This window comes from Lathyrus oleraceus, chromosome 7 (genome assembly GCF_024323335.1).
Source record: "Lathyrus oleraceus cultivar Zhongwan6 chromosome 7, CAAS_Psat_ZW6_1.0, whole genome shotgun sequence".
In the NCBI taxonomy this organism is placed as follows: domain Eukaryota; kingdom Viridiplantae; phylum Streptophyta; class Magnoliopsida; order Fabales; family Fabaceae; genus Lathyrus; species Lathyrus oleraceus.
The window spans coordinates 244,127,128-244,145,586 of record NC_066585.1 but is presented as its reverse complement, the minus strand read 5'-3'; the positions used below and the strand labels follow the sequence as shown (position 1 = coordinate 244,145,586).

General features: G+C 34.3%; 3 protein-coding genes across 4 annotated transcripts; 2 read left to right on the top strand and 1 right to left on the bottom strand.

The window, feature by feature from the left end:
- Nucleotides 1-1,175: 1,175 nt before the first annotated feature.
- On the top strand, nucleotides 1,176-9,545 carry LOC127108010 (senescence-specific cysteine protease SAG39). Of its 2 annotated transcripts, XM_051045375.1 has the most exons (3): nucleotides 1,176-1,561; nucleotides 8,646-8,767; nucleotides 8,863-9,545. In XM_051045375.1, exons 1-3 carry the CDS (start codon nucleotides 1,236-1,238, stop codon nucleotides 9,447-9,449), a joined length of 1,035 nt encoding a protein of 344 aa, XP_050901332.1. In that variant the 5' UTR covers nucleotides 1,176-1,235; the 3' UTR covers nucleotides 9,450-9,545. The 2 variants fall into 2 exon arrangements, with proteins under 2 accessions (XP_050901332.1, XP_050901331.1); XM_051045374.1 differs by lacking the exon at nucleotides 8,646-8,767 and having other exon boundaries at nucleotides 1,176-1,683.
- An 807-nt stretch (nucleotides 9,546-10,352) lies between these two features.
- LOC127108011 (60S ribosomal protein L11) lies at nucleotides 10,353-12,206 on the bottom strand. The gene is made up of 5 exons (XM_051045376.1): nucleotides 12,039-12,206; nucleotides 11,825-11,932; nucleotides 11,703-11,745; nucleotides 10,827-11,022; nucleotides 10,353-10,707 (listed from the first exon to the last, which is right to left on the bottom strand). The coding sequence occupies exons 1-5, from the start codon at nucleotides 12,039-12,041 to the stop codon at nucleotides 10,515-10,517; spliced, it is 543 nt and encodes a 180-aa protein (XP_050901333.1). The 5' UTR covers nucleotides 12,042-12,206; the 3' UTR covers nucleotides 10,353-10,514.
- A 3,995-nt stretch (nucleotides 12,207-16,201) lies between these two features.
- LOC127103214 (uncharacterized) lies at nucleotides 16,202-18,130 on the top strand. The gene is made up of 2 exons (XM_051040483.1): nucleotides 16,202-16,306; nucleotides 17,468-18,130. The coding sequence occupies exons 1-2, from the start codon at nucleotides 16,202-16,204 to the stop codon at nucleotides 18,128-18,130; spliced, it is 768 nt and encodes a 255-aa protein (XP_050896440.1).
- The last annotated feature ends 329 nt before the right edge of the window (nucleotides 18,131-18,459 follow it).

Here is an 18,459-nt window from a genome sequence, read left to right as displayed (position 1 = left end):
GACCATGCAATGGAAATATGAAAACTTTGAATATAATATTTATATTTATATTATTAATTCAAATAATATAATCATACAATTAATTATTATTTTGGAAATTTTCTCAAAGTAACCAATTGCATTCCTGCAATAATCAGTTACAATTCAATCATGTTTCAACTGTAACCGGTTACAATCACGCATTAAGCAATATTTATTCAAATTTTTATTGTAACATTGTCTCTCAAGCACATGTACTACAAAGTAAGTACGCACTCTTGTCGAGTATATCTATCTTATTTGTGGTATTTATATTTCTGAGAAATTCTTATCTACTCATTAGAACAAAAAATTATCTTGAAAATCTCTTAAATTTAAATAATTTAATAAATAATTAAATATAATAAAATTAAATAACATTAAATGATTGATTGGAAGTACATTATTCGACTTTAGAGATGGATAGAAAATTATCACCTAAATTTATTTATTATTTTGTTTCAAATGAAGTTTATGATTTTTGCATATAGTAATATAATATATTTATTTATTTTCATTTATTTGTTATGGTAACTTAACATAATCTTTTTTATTTAAATTTTTATTGTAATATTTTATTGTAAATTGAATAATTTAATCTTTTATTAATATATTTTATTGACAAGTTTTAATTTATTATTGACATACTTTATTTTAATATATTTTGCTTATAAAAAAAATCGGTTTTTCTATTCACTCGGTCAAATATTACAAGTAACCATCAAATGAAATAAAGTACTACGCATGCATTAAGAGATTATCTTCAAATCAGAGAAAACAGAAATTAATGTCATGAAGCATTATCATGCGATTCAAAAAACTTTCGTGCAAGGGAATTCAATCACCATGCAACATTAGACTTCAGCAAATCATAATTCCAAATATTGTTTGCCCATATATATTATATTTTTATTTTGGGTAGGTTGTTCGCTATTCTGTTTTCACATGTAGTTTAATGAGTTTTAACCAAATTGAAAATCCCCTTAGACAGAACAAAAGCTACCATGTTCTTTAAATAATAATATAAAATAACTAAATAAATAAAAGAAACAATGAAATATGCCGTGGCAGCAAATTCAGATTAATTTAAAGTTTTTTTTATATCTATATAAACCACCACTTCCATTTTATTTCAATTCATATCAATTTACATTTCTTTCTCCAACACATAAACATACACACCTCAACTCAACAAGGCTTTCTTTGATAACAACAAAATGGTTTCTAACAACCAAAAACAATACATGTGTGTTCTGTTCCTCATCCTTGCTCTCAATATCACCAATGTAATGTCCCGAAAGCTGCAACAATCAACATCATCACCATCCTTAGAAGAAAGACACGAGCAATGGATGACAGAATATAGCAAAGTGTATAATGATGATGCTGAGAAAGACAAACGTTTCATGATATTCAAGGACAATGTTGAATTCATTGAATCATTCAATGATGCCAACAACAAACCTTACAAACTAAGTGTTAATCACCTTGCTGATTTGACTCTTGACGAATTTAAAGCTTCTCGTAATGGTTACAAAAAGAGGTCTTCTACTACTGAGTTAACTTCAACATCATTTATGTATGAAGATGTTACTTCTATTCCAGCATCTGTAGATTGGAGGGTAAAAGGAGCTGTTACTCCAATCAAGGACCAAGGTCAATGTGGTAAGTAACATAAACAATGAACAATATTTTACTAATGCTTTATTATGATATTATTTGTTTCGAATAATTAATGTTTGTTTTGAAAATGAATCCTTGCAGAATCCTTCCTGGTTGATTTAACAATGGACCTTTGAGAAGAGACCTTCGTGATTTTCTTCTTTTTCTGAGGAGGAGGGATTAGCTCTAGAGATTCGTCACCAGACTCTTCATTAGGAACTTTATCCTCCTCTTTCTCCTCTTCACTCTTTCTCTTCTGGATTGTTGGGGGTTTTCGACTTACCTAGTCATGCAGATCAAAGCCAGTTAGTTTTAAAAGTGAAAAAATAAATGAGAAGAAAAAAGGGTTGTACCTTTGTCGAATGTTTCTTAGCAGCACTTGGTGATGCTTCAACAGAAGTTTTCTTGGCAGGAATCCTCACGGCTAAGGAAAGAAAGAAGATTCAGAAACAGATATAAGAAACACATGATAATACAGTTAGAATAACAAAAGGAAAAATCATGTTTTCTGTGAACACCTTCAAGAATGGGATCTTCCACGCGAACGTGTTCTATTCCAATATGAAGGTGTCCTGGGTATTCGCCCAGATGATACTTAGTCGGAACCACACGCTCAGCAGGTTTTTTGTACTGTTGACGAAGAATTTTCATAAAATCCCCACAAACGAACCAATCTGGAAATGGAGGGCTAAAGCCACGCCAAATTCAGCAGTTGGCAAAGGAGGAAACTTTGGTGGATGACAACTGAAAGTCAGGTCATAGCGCGCCTCTGGTCGAATATTTGAAGGCAATGACAATTTTTCAAACTTCTCCGTCAATTTACGTTTTAACTCTGCTGCTGCTTCGTGTATGGTTCGACTAAGATCATCAGGTCTATACGCAGTTTTGAAATATTTTTGAAATTTTTGTATTTCCCTAATGTGTCTTTGAATACCTTTTTTGGTCCGATCCTACACAAAAGCGAAAGCATTTGTTAAATGTGTAGCAAAGGCAGCCACGTCAAAAAATCTGTTGGAATAATAATCTTTCCACCATTCATCAAATTCAGGAGTACATAGGAATGATGGTCGAAAGATCACTGGTCGGATGTCGAGAGAGTCATCAGTCAGTTTCTTCGACAGTTCTTTTCCCTCACCTTCAGTATGAAGGGAGTTGTAGAAGATGATGGATCCTTTCTTGGGGAATATAGGTCGAGGTTTTATCTGGATCAGGCCAAACTGTCTAGAAACAAGGTTGGGTTGATAAACTATCAAAGTAATTTGGGTTTTATTGGCATTACGATAAGAAAAAAGGAGCCTAGGGGTTAAGAATGATTCCCAAACATTCAGAAATATATTTTCATCCTTCTACATTTCCAAAGGCAGTTGTTGGGTAAACCATTTAGGTCCAATTTTTCTATCAGCAAAAGGTGTCATGGTCGAAGTAAACTGATACCTCTTGGAAAACATCATGACATAGCCTTTGAAAGCTTGTCGAAGGCTAATCCCTTCATCGGTTGGCGTTATGTGCACCAACCTTGGCCATTCGACAGTCCTATTTTTCACTTCTTCTTCATCTACCTCTGGCTCTACAAGGAGAGAAGCTTCAAAGGTGGCATTAAGCCATAATTGCAAGAGCCAGAAAGGTCCTGATAAGTTGATTTTACCTTGGGTTTTGATGGTTTTCAAAAGATGTGCGCTCTCACTCAGAGATTCGTAAAGGCTCGCCAGAATCATTTCGCTCAAACATAGTTTTGTGCCTGCATGAAGCTGATTGGCTATGGTGATGAATCTCTTGGCAACTTGGAGGGAGCGAAAGCAGAACACATATTTGGATAGCCACAGAGTCAAAAAGGCTATATGTTCGACATCTGAGACTTCTGTGGTGCTCTTGTCATGATAATAGGACGTAAATAAATAATACGGGGCGAGGCTAGTCTCGAAAGCGATGGTATCTTCATTCAGGATAGTAGGGTCGAAATCTATACCATTGGGATGAAGGCCAACAATGGCTGCTGCGTCGAAAAGAGTGGGCGTAACCATCCCACAAGGAAGGTGAAAGGTGTTGTAGGTACTATCCCAGAAGTAGAGAGAAGCCAAAAGCATATTTGGGCAGATATTGGGTCCTACTCTCGACAACTGAATAAGGTCGAAAATGCCTACTTCTTTCCAAAAATCCCCTTTAACCTTTTCGATTTTATCTAGCCAAGATAAGTAGTCAGAAGGTTCTTTCGACCATGGACAGGTTCTAAATATCCTGTTGTAATTCAAATAGTTTAAGTTCAACCCTCCAGCATCCGTCGAACTCGATGGGTCAATTTGTTCTACAATTTTCTCCTTAGGTTGAGGTTTCACTCCATCGCCTATGGGTTTTGTATAGAAATAAGATGGAAAAAATTCTCTTAAACGATCTGGTTTAATCTCAGGATTTGGAAGGGGGCCTAACATAGCATGACAGTTTCCAGAAATAAGAACAGGAATTAATACCTGGGATCTATAGATGCATTCTTTTTCTTTCTCATTTGGAGGTTCAGGAACATACTGTTGATTTCCAATAGTCATTGGTACCTTCAAATCATGCACAGGAGAGAGAGCTGGATCTTGTTTCTTCTTGGAATGTTTGCTGCTTGAAGGTTTGTGAGGAGCCATTGTTGGGAAGAACAAAGGAATATTTCTCAGGGGAGTTATGAAAGCTTAAGAAATGGGTATGAAGAAAAGTAATCTGAAGCGTCAAAAAGTTCAGAGAAAAAAGGTTTATGGGTATTTATAGGAGGAAGATGATGAAAGCACTTTAGAATGGTAATGATGATAGTGGGACACGTGGCCGATTTTTATGGTGATGTTGAAGAGATGGAAGTTGAAAAGAGGCCATGATGTTAGGAAATGATGGAGGTAAAGTCTGAACGTGGGCTAGACGTGACATTTTGGAGAAAGTGTAATGATGAATCTGTATTGGAACTTGAGATTACAAAAAACTTGGAAATAATGAAATTAAATGACATGGCATCAAAACACTGGTTGACAACAAATGACTGTTTCTCCAAAACAGTCGAAACATCTTTGCTGGGGGGCAATTTGTATACATGCGTTTTTTACGCCATGAGATTAGTATGCAGAATGGTTCTTTCGACAAATGACGTCATGAGATTAACAAGTTAGTTGATAAGTGTTGTTCGACATTTCGACAAGATATTTGCAGATGGAAAGACGTCTTTGACAGGCATGGATGATGTTATAGTATTTCGACAATTTGACAAAGTCTGGAGAGAGACGTCATTTCGACGTAAAGTGAAATTTCAAATTCAAAAGAGTTGTGACATTTTGCAGAAGACATGTGGAAGCACCTGGCGAAAGGAAGTTATGCAGAAAGCCAAGTGTCATGGTTTTAGGATTTATTCGTTAGTAACAGTTATTTTTGTTGTATATAAATAGGATAGTTGTTATCTGAAAAAGGGTGTGAAAAATTACTTGTACAAATTCCTGCAAACACTCAAAGTACCCGTGTGAGAGAAAAGAGTCTTATTTGGAACATGTACGTGTAAACAAACACCAATTCTTTCAAAGTTTTATCTTATAGAATTCAAAGTTCTTTACCAGTTTTCCTTTACATTTACCAGTCATTTATCTTTCTGCATTTCCTTTTCGACACTTTATGCTTTGCCAGTTATTTTCTGTCATTCATCTTATTCTTGTCAAATTTACATTTATTTAAACAATTGTAATCAATACCTTTCGACATAAAAGACTTAATAAGTCAAATAAAAGATACAAAAGTCGTTCTAGAGATTTATGAAGTTATTTAGATTTGCACATGTCCTAGGATTTGTGTGGTTGATCCTGCAAGTAACCCAATTCTACAAGTTTTGGAAAATCAGAGGTTGTTCGCCAAAATTCACAGCGAACAATATACCATATTTTAACCTCGATTATCTAATAATATCGAGAGGCAAAATAATTTTGAGTTTATTAAATCTAATAAGGATTGCTTATTTCACTAAACCCTATATTGAACATATAACTTCTCAAAATTGGGTAGGAAATAATTATATGAACAATTATGTTATATTTGAAGAAAAAATTACATTGATTAGTGATTTTGAAGCATCATACAACTCATCAGTCATCTCACGTTATTTTATGGTTAAATCTCTCCAATGTTTCAAGTTTTTTACTCAACCATTCCTTTTCTACTAATTCATTCTTGAAAACATAAAATTTGATGCTTTAAAAAATGAATAAATATGGAAGAAAGTTGAGTGAAACTAGAAGTATTTGAGAGATTTTAACGATAAAACAACATGAGATGAATGATGACTTGCAAAATTATAGAAAATCATTAATCAGTGTAAGATAAGTTTCAGATACAACATAATTTTGCATATGATTATTTCCAAAATTAATTTACTAGGTTATATGTTCAAAGAGGGATTAGTGAAACAAACAATCGACATTAGATATAATAAACTTAACTCGGCGGAACAAGATGAGAGTTGCACAAAGAGTCACACAAAAATATAAACTCAATATCAATATCAATCTAAAACTCAAACTCAATAACAACAACTAAACTACAACATGTAGATTTTCATAACTTTTGGTAGTAGAACAACTAAACAACGACAATAATAACATCAACAACTCAAAAACAACAGCTTACATTAAACAAAAACTCAAAAAAAACAATATTTTATCAAAACTACAATAGCATCATCAATAAACCTATAGCATAAATCAGTTTATACAACAACAACAAGATTAAACCTCTAAGATTTAGGGTCTCAACGAGTCTCAATAACAACAACAACAACAATAACAACGTCAATAAACTTATAACATAAACTTGCTTAAACAACAACAACAACAATATTAAACCTCTAGGGTTTAGGGTCTCAATAACGGATCTCAACAACAACAACAACAATAATATCAATAAACCTATAATATAAATTTGTATAAAGAACATCAATGAAAACAAGATAAAATCTCTAGGATTTCGGATCTCAACGACAACAACAACAACAATAACAACAGTATGAGTAGTGATGTTTGACATGTCATATCTCTGAAGAAGAAGTAAAATAAAATGATTTGGATCTCTGAAGAAGAAAGGAGAGCACTAAACACATATTCCTATTGAAGATGGTATGTATTTATGGTTCTCGTTATTTAGGGTTCTATTTGTGTTGTTTAGATAAGTGAAACTGGATTCTACAAGGTAAAGTTATATATATCATAGAAGCATACTCACCTCGGTTGGAAAGAAAATCGATGCGAAAAGTAACGTTCTTTTAGATTAAAAATAAAATATTCAAGAAGATGTCACTTCTAATGAGATAAAAACAATAATTGAGACTGATGGGATTTGAAACATGTACATTGAATAGGTTTATCCCTCGATTTTCAAAATAATCGACGGAATATGTTGTATATTTTTTTATAAACAAAAAACAGGGTGCGTCTAAGAGTTATACATCGGTTTTTCAATACGTGAGGTGAAATCGTCGTCATAAAATGTATTATTTGTAGTAGTGCATATATCATGTTACGTATGATTCGAAAATTTCATTTATGTCACTCATTTCCCTTAGAATGATTTGTGGAGTACCCATCAACCATCTTCATGTTCATTCTATTATGGACAACGCTTGATTGGCAATAAAGTATTTGACTTCATATCTAAGGTATAATGTGGTTTCATGTCAAAATGTGATATACACTACTATCACCGTGAGAATAACTTATAACACTTTACATAATGTTCCATGAAGTATTCTCAAAGCGGATCAACTTAAGTATTACTCATAATATTTACACATATATAAAAACTTGATAACTTTTTATCCATGATATTAATAGATAAGAGAATATACATTAAGTGGCATGCACCACATAATCCTACGTGGCACTATAGTCTTTAGAGGCTTTGCTAATTGGCAGAGTGTGATTATAACAAAAAAAAAAATCATTTTAATGACTTCACCTTTATTAGTTACTTTTTTTTATATTGGTCTTAAAAACAATTAGAAACAATTAAATTGAAAGTTGTTTTTGAAAACAATTTTATAAACATTCTAATCAAACAAGTTTTAAATTTTTGAATTTTTAAATAGAGAAACTGTTTTCAAAAACTAAATTGAGGTCATGTTCAAATTAGATAGAGAATACAGAAATGTCATCTGCCTATATTTCAGTCATGTCATGCAAGGAAATTCCGTGCAAGGGAATTCAATCACCGTGCAACGTTAGATTCGACAAGTCAAATATATGGATAAAATTCAAATAATGAATTTCCCATAACTTCAACTCCAAATATTACTTGCCCGTGTATATTACTAATACTATATTGATTTTGTGTAAGTTGTTCGCTATTCTGTTTTCTTACCTTAATTAAATAGTTTAATGAGTTTTAACCAAATTGAAAATCCCCTTAGACAGAACAAAAGCTACCATGTTCTTTAAATAATAATATAAAATAACTAAATAAACTAAAAAAACAATGCAATATGCCGTGGCCGCAAATTCAGATTAATTTAAAGTTTTTTTTATATCTATATAAACCACCACTTCAATTTTATTTCAATTCATATCAATTTACATTTCTTTCTCCAACACATAAACATACACACCTCAACTCAACAAGGCTTTCTTTGATAACAAAAAAATGGTTTCTAACAACCAAAAACAATACATGTGTGTTCTGTTCCTCATCCTTGCTCTCAATATCACCAATGTAATGTCCCGAAAGCTGCAACAATCAACATCATCACCATCCTTAGAAGAAAGACACGAGCAATGGATGACAGAATATGCCAAAGTGTATAAAGATGATGCTGAGAAAGACAAACGTTTCATGATATTCAAGGACAATCTTGAATTCATTGAATCATTCAATGATGCAAACAACAAACCTTACAAACTAAGTGTGAATCACCTTGCTGATTTGACACTAGAAGAGTTTAAAGCTTCCCGTAATGGTTACAAAAAGAGGTCTTCTACTACTGAGTTAACTTCAACATCATTTAAGTATGAAGATGTGAATTCTATTCCAGCATCTGTTGATTGGAGGGTAAAAGGAGCCGTCACTCCAATCAAGGATCAAGGACAATGTGGTAAGTAAGATAATCAGTAAACAGTATTTTACGAATGCTTTATTATGATATTATTTGTTTCAAATAATTAATGTTTGTTTTGAAAATGAATCAAGGGAGTTGCTGGGCATTTTCAACTGTTGCTGCAACTGAAGGTATCAACCAAATAACAACAGGTAAACTAGTATCTCTCTCAGAACAAGAGCTAGTTGATTGTGACACAAAAGGTGAAGACCAAGGTTGTGAAGGAGGTTTAATGGAAGATGGTTTTGAATTTATCATTAAAAATGGTGGAATCACAAGTGAGACTAACTATCCTTATAAAGCAACTGATGGAAGTTGTAACACTGCAACAACCGCTCCTGTTGCTAAGATAAAGGGATATGAGAAAGTTCCAGTTAATAGTGAGGATGCACTTCTCAAAGCTGTGGCTAACCAACCAATATCAGTTTCTATTGATGCTAGTGATTCAAGTTTCATGTTTTATTCGCATGGTATTTATACAGGAGAATGTGGAACTGAGTTAGATCATGGAGTTACTGCAGTTGGTTATGGAAGTTCTAATGGAAGTGATTATTGGTTGGTTAAGAATTCGTGGGGAACAGTATGGGGTGAGAAAGGATACATAAGAATGCAAAGAGGTATAGCTGCTAAGGAAGGCTTGTGTGGCATTGCCATGGATTCTTCTTATCCAACCGCTTAGTTAATTTCTCCAATTATGTACATTCAATCTCATCGATATGCTTGTATCTTGTACTTGATCTTGTACATTCAATCTCATCAATTACGGATACATATACATGTAAGCTTATATTTTAACAACATCAAATATATACAAAATCTATAAAGCCATGTTATTTTCTCGATTTCTTTAACCTTTTTAACCTATACATATTTGTTAGAATTAAAGATTCAAGATTCGAGAAACCTTGATCCCACATATTCATCTAAACATTCAAAATTCGAAAAACCTTGATACCACATATTCATCTAAACAGGATTCGAGAAACCTTGATACCACATATTCATCTAAACATTCAGGATTCCAGAAACCTTGATCTTTGTTATCAAAGTTCATTCATTTGTTTCAACCTCTACAACTATAAAGCATGAAACTCTCTATTACAATGCAATTGAACTTTATTTTGTTCAACGTCCATTTCTCTCCCAATCTTTGTTATATTAAATTATATAACATGACAAGATAATATGGCATTGTCATGTTAATGTCAACTAATCAAATGGAAAGGATAAAAAACACGTAAAATACTAATTAGGAGAGGAAAAGTTAAAATGATGGGGAGCAAATATACCCAACAATGATTTAGCATGAATTCGAATAACCCAGAAAAAACAACTTGTGAACATTGGGATCCTTAAATCACTCCAACCAACATAACATATAATCTCTCAGTTCAATATTACAAGCAATTTCACCCTAAACTCACGTGAAAAGACTGATTTTATGTGATTTGGGAGAAGCTACAAAACTAAAAATATTCCTAAACGTGAAAAATTATGGCAATTTTTCAGAAACGCACGTTCGAAAAGCAAAGAGAATAAAGCAAATTGCAACCTACTGTAACTGCATTCGGAAACTTGGAAGTATTTAAACAGGGTTAAAAGTTTACTCAATTGCTTCATCATGAAATAGCAGAAAATTCAAAATATCATAACAATCCATCAAAAATTTCAACATAATTTAAGCCAGTATCCCAAAGACAACAAACTATAGATGCCAAAAAACAATAACCTAACACATAATAACTCAGATCTGCTGAGATTTGTTAAGGATCACTCCCTCATACTTCACTTGGAACCATTTCATGGCATCATCCTTGGTAACACGGTGTTGGATTCCGACACGGGCTTTGCACCTACGGCGACGACCAACACGATAACCAGGACGCTCCAAGACAACAAAAAAGTCCATACCATAGATACCGGTAGATGGATCATATCTGAAGTAGAGAGATAATGAGTAAATAGTTCAAATAGAAATCAAACTAGCCAATGTCAAATAATGAAATGTCAAACTCTATGAAGTATCATGAAACTCTAAGATTGTTTAGAAGCTTACTTGATTCCAAGATCAATATGCTCTTGAATTCCAAAACCAAAGCATCCAGTGTCACTGAAGTTCCTCCTCAAAAGTTCATACTCTTTCACCTTCAGTCCACTCTCCAAAAGTTGCATTGCCTTGTCACCTCTAACAGTTACGTAGCATGCAATCTTCTCATTTCTTCTAATACCAAAAGATCGGACAGTGTATCTTGCTGACAAAATCCAAAGAGAAAATAAAAATGAGACAACACCAGATATCCAAATAAATGTATTTTAAAACAGAAAAGGAGGCTTAATTGAATAGAACCCATAATAATAGAGTTCTATCCGAAGTAAAAGCCCTTGTCAAAATCACAATGAGCTCACAAGTTTAGCAAAAGATATGCTTTGTAATTTAAACATAGCCACTATATTAAGTTTGGACTGGTATAAGAATTGTAAAAATCACAATGAGCTCACAATTATAGCAAAAGAAATAAATGCTTTGTAACTCAACATAAATTGTTTTCAATCCCATTTTTCATACAAACTTACACAAAAACCACTCAGTCACGTTCACATAGGCTAAAAACCAATCTGACCCCCCAAGACACATAAACATAACAAACCCAACATCCACATAAGTGACGAGTTCAAACTTTTTATCATTGCAAGTCACAAAGAACATTACCCTACTATCAAAGCTTTCACATTGTTATAAAAAAATAAAACAATTGGGCATCAAATTATTAACCCTAAAACAGCCTCAACATTAAAATTAAGTTTTCCAATAAAAAATCACAGAATCTCATCCATGGTGACAAAATTAATTTATAAACAAAAATAAAAAATTAAAATAGCCTTTAGATCCATATCCATTACAAACATAATACTAAAATTGCTGAGAACTAACCTTTGGAGAACACTGGGGTTTGTCCACTGAGTTGCTCTAGCACCTACAACACATAAAAATGATTAATAAATAAATTTAAATCGAAAACGAAAAAAAGAATCGAAGGAGGAAATCAATGAAACCTTGGCAGCTCTGGTGAGACGATCTCCACTCTCACCAACGGAGATGTTGAGGACAAGCTTCTGAACCTTGATATCCCTCATAGGGTTAGCCAATTTCGCCTCGGAAGCCTGGGTTTAGTTCACAAAATACATCATAAAATTAGGGGAAAGTGAAAATGAAATCCAAATCGGAGAAGAACGGGAGAGAGAAGAAGAGAATGTGAAGAGTGCATACCATTGGATTTGGTGGCTGCAGGTTGAAGTGTTGCGGCGGCTACAAGGTGAAACGATGAATGAATAAACCCCCTAAAACAATTTGGTGTACACGTTAGCCCTACTTATATCAAATTATTTTTTGTTTTATAGGGTTTTAGTTTTTTTCTTGTTTGGGCTTACGATCTTTTTTTTATAAAAGGGCCATTTGTTTCTGCAGAAAAAAATGCCCATTCTGAATTAAGTTACTCAAGCAATTTTATTTATACATTTTCCCATTTTCTTATATTTTTGTATATTTATAACTATCATTTAAAATATAATTTTCAAACAATTTGATGCACATGCATCAAGGTTAAATTTTCTTGAAAGTTTTATCATCCATTATGATTTTATCCAACTCAAGAGATTAAGGGATTAATCTATACGATTAGATTTCTATAAAAAAAAACAATTTTATGTGAGTTGTTGACATAGTGTTTTGCTGTTAGGAATATATACTTGAATCATTAAATATTAATTTAATATTTCATTTTTAATGTAGAGCTTATAAAACATATCGGATAAGAAAGTTAAGTTGAAGAATTTGAATATAAAAAAATGGATGTTCTTTTATATAAAAAAAATTACATAAAAAAACTTAATTCATTTAACTAAACAATTGTTTCTCAATATAAGGAGAAATTGAATGAATAAACTTACGTCTAGTTCAAGAATTGGGCGCTTTAGTTAACAAATTGGCAATCGAATATGTTTGGCGCTTAACAAACTTTGTCTTAGATTTGGAATGTAAATTTAGAATTGTCACCATAGTTAGCATGGATAGCATGCATCACCATTTCAGAATCACGCTCGAAAATAATATGATCCATTTACATTTGAATGGCTTTTTGCATACTTCTTTTAATGTCAATGCCTCTGCTTCAATGATTGTGTAAAGACCAACATCTCAAGTTGTTCCCGCCATGATGAATCTTCCATTACAATGTTTATAACACCATCATTTGTTAGTTGTTCCTCATTGTTTATTAAATCCATCATCCACATTACATTTCACCCACCCAACACTAGGTGGCTACCACAAAGGATGATGCTGGTTTTGGTGGGCATTGTCACCGTTAAGTTGGTTATTTTGAGCTATAAATATGATATGTTTGCATACCCAACTACCTCGTGTCATCCTTCTCATTATTCCAAATCCAATCATTCCTATTATTTCGAAGAACCCAAGACATGACAACCACTCTACCTGTAACCATTCTATCCTTTTTACTACATATGTCTTGAGTCATAGTCCTCCCATCATTGATCCTTTGTAGTCGTGGTGTGATAATATCACCCAAACCCGCCACGTTCTAACATTGGAACGTTAATGTACACCCAAAGAACACATTCCACTCATCTTTTACACCTTCTTCACATAATTGACACATGGTAGGACACAGAACATAGTGTTGTCGAAGTCGGCCTCGGATAGGAAGACAACAATGATAAATCCGTCAAAGTAAGTGCTTAGTTTTTAGTATAGACCTTATCTTCCACAAACTATCGTAATCTCCTTCCATATTATGCCTTCTATGATTGCTTTGAACATACATCCATTACTTATATCATGTTTTAACACTATAGACATCATTTTGCTCTTCTTTCTAAACCAAGCAATCCTCGTTAACATCCTCCAAGAGTGGAACCTTCATAATTTCCTTAACTACATTGTGAGAAAACAACTGCTCAATTTTCTAGGGTAGTCCATTATTTACCATTAGTAAGCAAAGGGTTGTTAACCTTCAAATTATACACATCTTGGCCTTGTGGTGCTCTAATCCAACATTTTCTTCCCATCTTCAACCATGGATCAACCATTACATGGATCTTATTCCCATCCTCAATCCTCCATCTATTTCCCAATAACATAACATCCTTAGCTTTCCACAAGCTTCTCCAGACATAGCTCGGATTATTTCGAAGATTAACTTTAAAAAAGAGGACTTATGGAAATATTTCACTTTACAAACTCTAGCTACCAAAGTCTATGGTTTTATCATTATATGCCACCCTTGTTTCGCCACCATATCCAAGTTAAATGCCTTAAAATGTCGAAAGCTCGGGGGGGCTTCGTTCTTACGCCAAGTCAAACTTTCCCAAGCAAACTATCTAATCCCCTTATTATTATTACCTTCTCCCCACCAAAATAAACTCAACATTTTCTCTATATCGCCCACCATAGTATCAGGTATGATAAAGACACTCATAACATAAGCAAGAATTGCTTGAAGAACTGATTTGATCATTACCTCTTTTCCTGCCTTGGACAATGGAGACCTCACCATGAATTAATTCTCTTCCAAATACGATCCTTGATGAATGCAAAAGTTGCCTTTTTACTTATTCCAATTGATCGGTCACCATTTTCACTATGTTTTCATTACTTATTCGACAAGAAACCAAGGATTCTAGAATACTTTGTGCGCATTATTGTACCTTTTTAAGTTAGTTTTCATTTTTGTAAGTAAATTAAGCGTTTTATCAGTTTTTAGTTTTATTTCGTATTTTCAGGATTTTATGCTTTGGTTGTTTGTTTTTATTCCCTCCAAGTCCAAGTAGAAGATCCAACGGACTCAATGCAAAAAATTCGAGGGTTTCGACATTCGATGAAAGGAGATTTCTCAATACAGGGGGTCTGACATGGCCACCTGTGTCACCTGAAACGGGTCGTGTCAGGATGAAGGCAAAACAAATTGTAAGAAATGGCCAAGACAGGGGCCTGATTCGGCCACCTGTGTCAGCTGACACAGGCCGTGTCAGCTCACTTGGGAGTGAAACGAGAATAAAATGGCAAGGCAGGGGCCTGACTCGGCCACTCGTGTCAGCTGACACAGGCTGTGTCAACCCACTTGGGAGTGAAAAGAGAATAGACTGGCAAGGCAGGGGCCTGACACGACCGCCCGTGTCAGCTCAAGCGCTAATTTTTCATTTTTTGGGCTTTTTACCCGGGCTTGAGCAGCAAGGACATTTTGGGGATTTCCAACCATTGTCAAGGGATTTTCACTATTTATGAGAGTTTCTAAGAGAGGAGAAGACATTTTGGAACGAGGAGAAAACAGAGCACAGAAAATTGTCAGACGATCGAGAATTACAGAGATCAAGGAATTCAGAGAGCGCAAGATTTTTATGAGCGGAAGCAATTGAAGATCCAAGTCATCCAAATTACTTGTAATGTGTATTTTTTTATCTTGAATCGGTTTTGAACAATATGAGTAGCTAACCCCCCCCCCCCCCAATGCTAAGGGGTGTCCCTGATTTAGATCCGTAATGACTTTGAGTTTACGATTGCATTGATAATATTGTTTTTACAGTAATCTTTTAATGTGTTTAATGCTTTCTCTTTCGAACCAATTGAGATTGTTGTATGGTTTATCAATTAAGTTGGACCGCCATTAGCAAGGTTTTCATAAGACTAATTTGCAGTAGATATCATCTAGGACCAGAGATACCACGTATGAACCTGAGCATTCTTGATATAATAAGGCTTAATTTCACCGATAATTTCCTACGGACATAGAAATTAGGGTTGAATGATTAAAGGTTTTCTCGTCAAGTACTTGGGAGAAAATACCCTTGAGAACTAGTAGTAATTGATATTTGTTGATGCAATAGTGACTCAGAGTTGTTACAAGGATAAATTATACACATTCCCTGACATTGTTCTTCTTCCTTTGCAAACCCTTATTTTACAGTATTAATTTCATTTGCCTTTATTTTTATAAATATAAATCTAAAACCCCTAACACTATTTTTTGTTTAATTGAAAGATGATTTGAACTCGATATTAACTTGCAGTCCTTAAGATCGATATTCGGGGAATTTCCCCTTTATTACTACATAAGGCAAAATAGTACACTTGCTATTTTTCGGATCAAGTTTTTGGCACCGTTGTCGGGGACTACCAAAATATAGAGTTTAATTTTATTTCAATTAAAATTTTGTTGCTTTGCAATAAAATTATTTTTCTGTCATTTATATAATTTCATTCACTAATCTGTGTATGCGAGGAGAGCCCTCAGCTGAATTTTTTTTGACGCAAAAATCGAGAGAACCTTTCACCGGAGACTCAGACACACTAGATTGAATTCCAAAGAAGAAGTTCCCTCTGATCACTCAGATTCAGATTCAGAAAAATAAACTATGGCTGAAGTTCCTCCAGTTCCACCTCCACCTCCAGAGAGACTCCTTGGTGATTATGGAGGCGCAAATGCATCGGGTGGTAGATTGACAATTGTCAACCAACCGGTGAATGTGACTAATTTCCAGCTGCATCCCAGCATAATCAATCAACTTGAGAGAAAACCTTTCACCGAAAAGGTTAATGAAGATGCAAACAAACACTTGCAGAGATTCATGACCATGAGTACTACTTTGAAAATTGATGGTCATATTGATGAAGCAACTAAGTTAAGAATGTTCTCGTTCACTTTAGTTGAAGAGGAGGAAAAATGGTTCTACTCTCTCCCAGCCGGCAGCATCACATCATGGGAAGAGATGGAAACTACTTTCTTAAATGAGTATTTTCCAGCATCGGTATTTTTGAGAAAAAGGTATGAAATCTTGAACTTCAAACAGAAGGATGATGAGTCTTTAGGAGATTCCTACAAAAGATTCAAAAGGGTCTTAGTAGCTTGCCTAACTCATAATATGGGTCCGACTGACCAGATGCAGATGTTTGTTAATGGGATGAAAATAAAGACAAAATAGTTTATTGATACAGCAGCCGGTGGCTCAACAAATTTCTCAACAGTCACCGGTATTAAAAAGATTATTGAAGTGATAGTTGCCAATGAGCATCTGGAATTATATGATAGGTGTACTAGTATATCTGATGAAGTGATTGATCTGAAGCTGGAAACTAATAAAATCCGGTTGGAAGATACAGTAGCCGCTGAAGTGGAAAAGAAATTGAAAGTTATGAACATAGGTACCCAATAGGTAGCTCAAGTTTAACTTGCTCAAACCATCACTTATGAAATCTGTAATGGACCGCACCATACTGTGTATTTCTTTGCCACCCCTCAACAAATTGAAGAAATAAAATTTTTGAAGTAGAATAACCCCTACTTCAACACTGACAATCCAGGTTGGAAGAATCATCCAAACTTCTCTTGGAAAGATCAGAGAGGGAATGTTCTACAACAGGGTCAAGGTCAATATCAGACTCAATATCAATAACAACAGCAACAACAAGCTCCAAATAAAGTAGATTGCGATATTGCCATTGAAAACATGGCCGCTCAAAATATTCAATTCCAAGAAGAGACTAGAAACAATCATAAAAATACCATCGCCTCAATAACAAATCTTGAAGTTCAGCGGGGTCAGATGGCATAATAAATAGCAAGTTCTCGAACACCAGGTTCCTTACCAAGTTGAACAGTTCAAAATCCAAGAAATTATTAGAATGTTAATATTGTCACGACGAAAAGGGAGAGGGCCGCTAAAGATGAAAAAGTTATACCACCTGGCAAGCCAACTAAAGAGAAAAATAAAAAGGATACTAAATCGGTGATTAAGTTACCCTACCCTCAGAGAGTGACAAAGAAGGATCCAAGAGAGTTATACTTTGAGAAATTCATGACAATGTTCAAAAAGATAGAGAGACACATGTCTTTGTTTGAAGCACTTGAGCGAATGCCCATGTATAAAAAATTCATGGAAGAGGTAATGGCGGAAAAGAAACCAACATCAGAAGAACCGGTAGCCTTGAAGAAAAAGTGTAGTGCAAATTCACTGGGTCAGAAAATTCCAAACAAACAGAAGGATCCTGGAATGGTAACAGTATCATGCACAATAAAAGAGAGAACTTTCAAAAAGGTACTAACTAATTCTGGAGCTATTGTGAGTTTGATGCCATTATCAATTTATCACAAGTTGGGTATTAAAAATGTCAGTGATACAAAGACAAATTTGAAGTTTACGGATCACTCGAGAAAGGATGCATATGGTATAGCAGAAGACGTATTGGTGAAAATAGAGAACTTGAGTTTTCCTGTTGATTTTGTGATCCTAGACATACCTGGAGATGAAGAGACACTGATTATTCTTGGTCGACCTTTCATGTAGACAAGTCGATGCAATCTCGACATGGACTAGGGAACATTAACTTTAAAAGTTTATGATGAGGAAATAACATTGAATACTGTTAGAAACAGGGAGCTAGAGGTAGAAAAAGAACATCACTATCAAGTAGGCTTGATCAGGATAGAGGTGAGAAGGCAAAGTAATGTACCAACATCAGAGAAAGATACAAGAAGGCCTTCTCAATAATCACCACCTCCATTAGCAACTCCAATTCCTATTTCCATTCCAAAAGCCATAAGAAAGAAAATAAAGCGAAAACATGGTAAGGATATGGAGGTTAGAAAAGACATGTGGCACAAATGAATCCATAC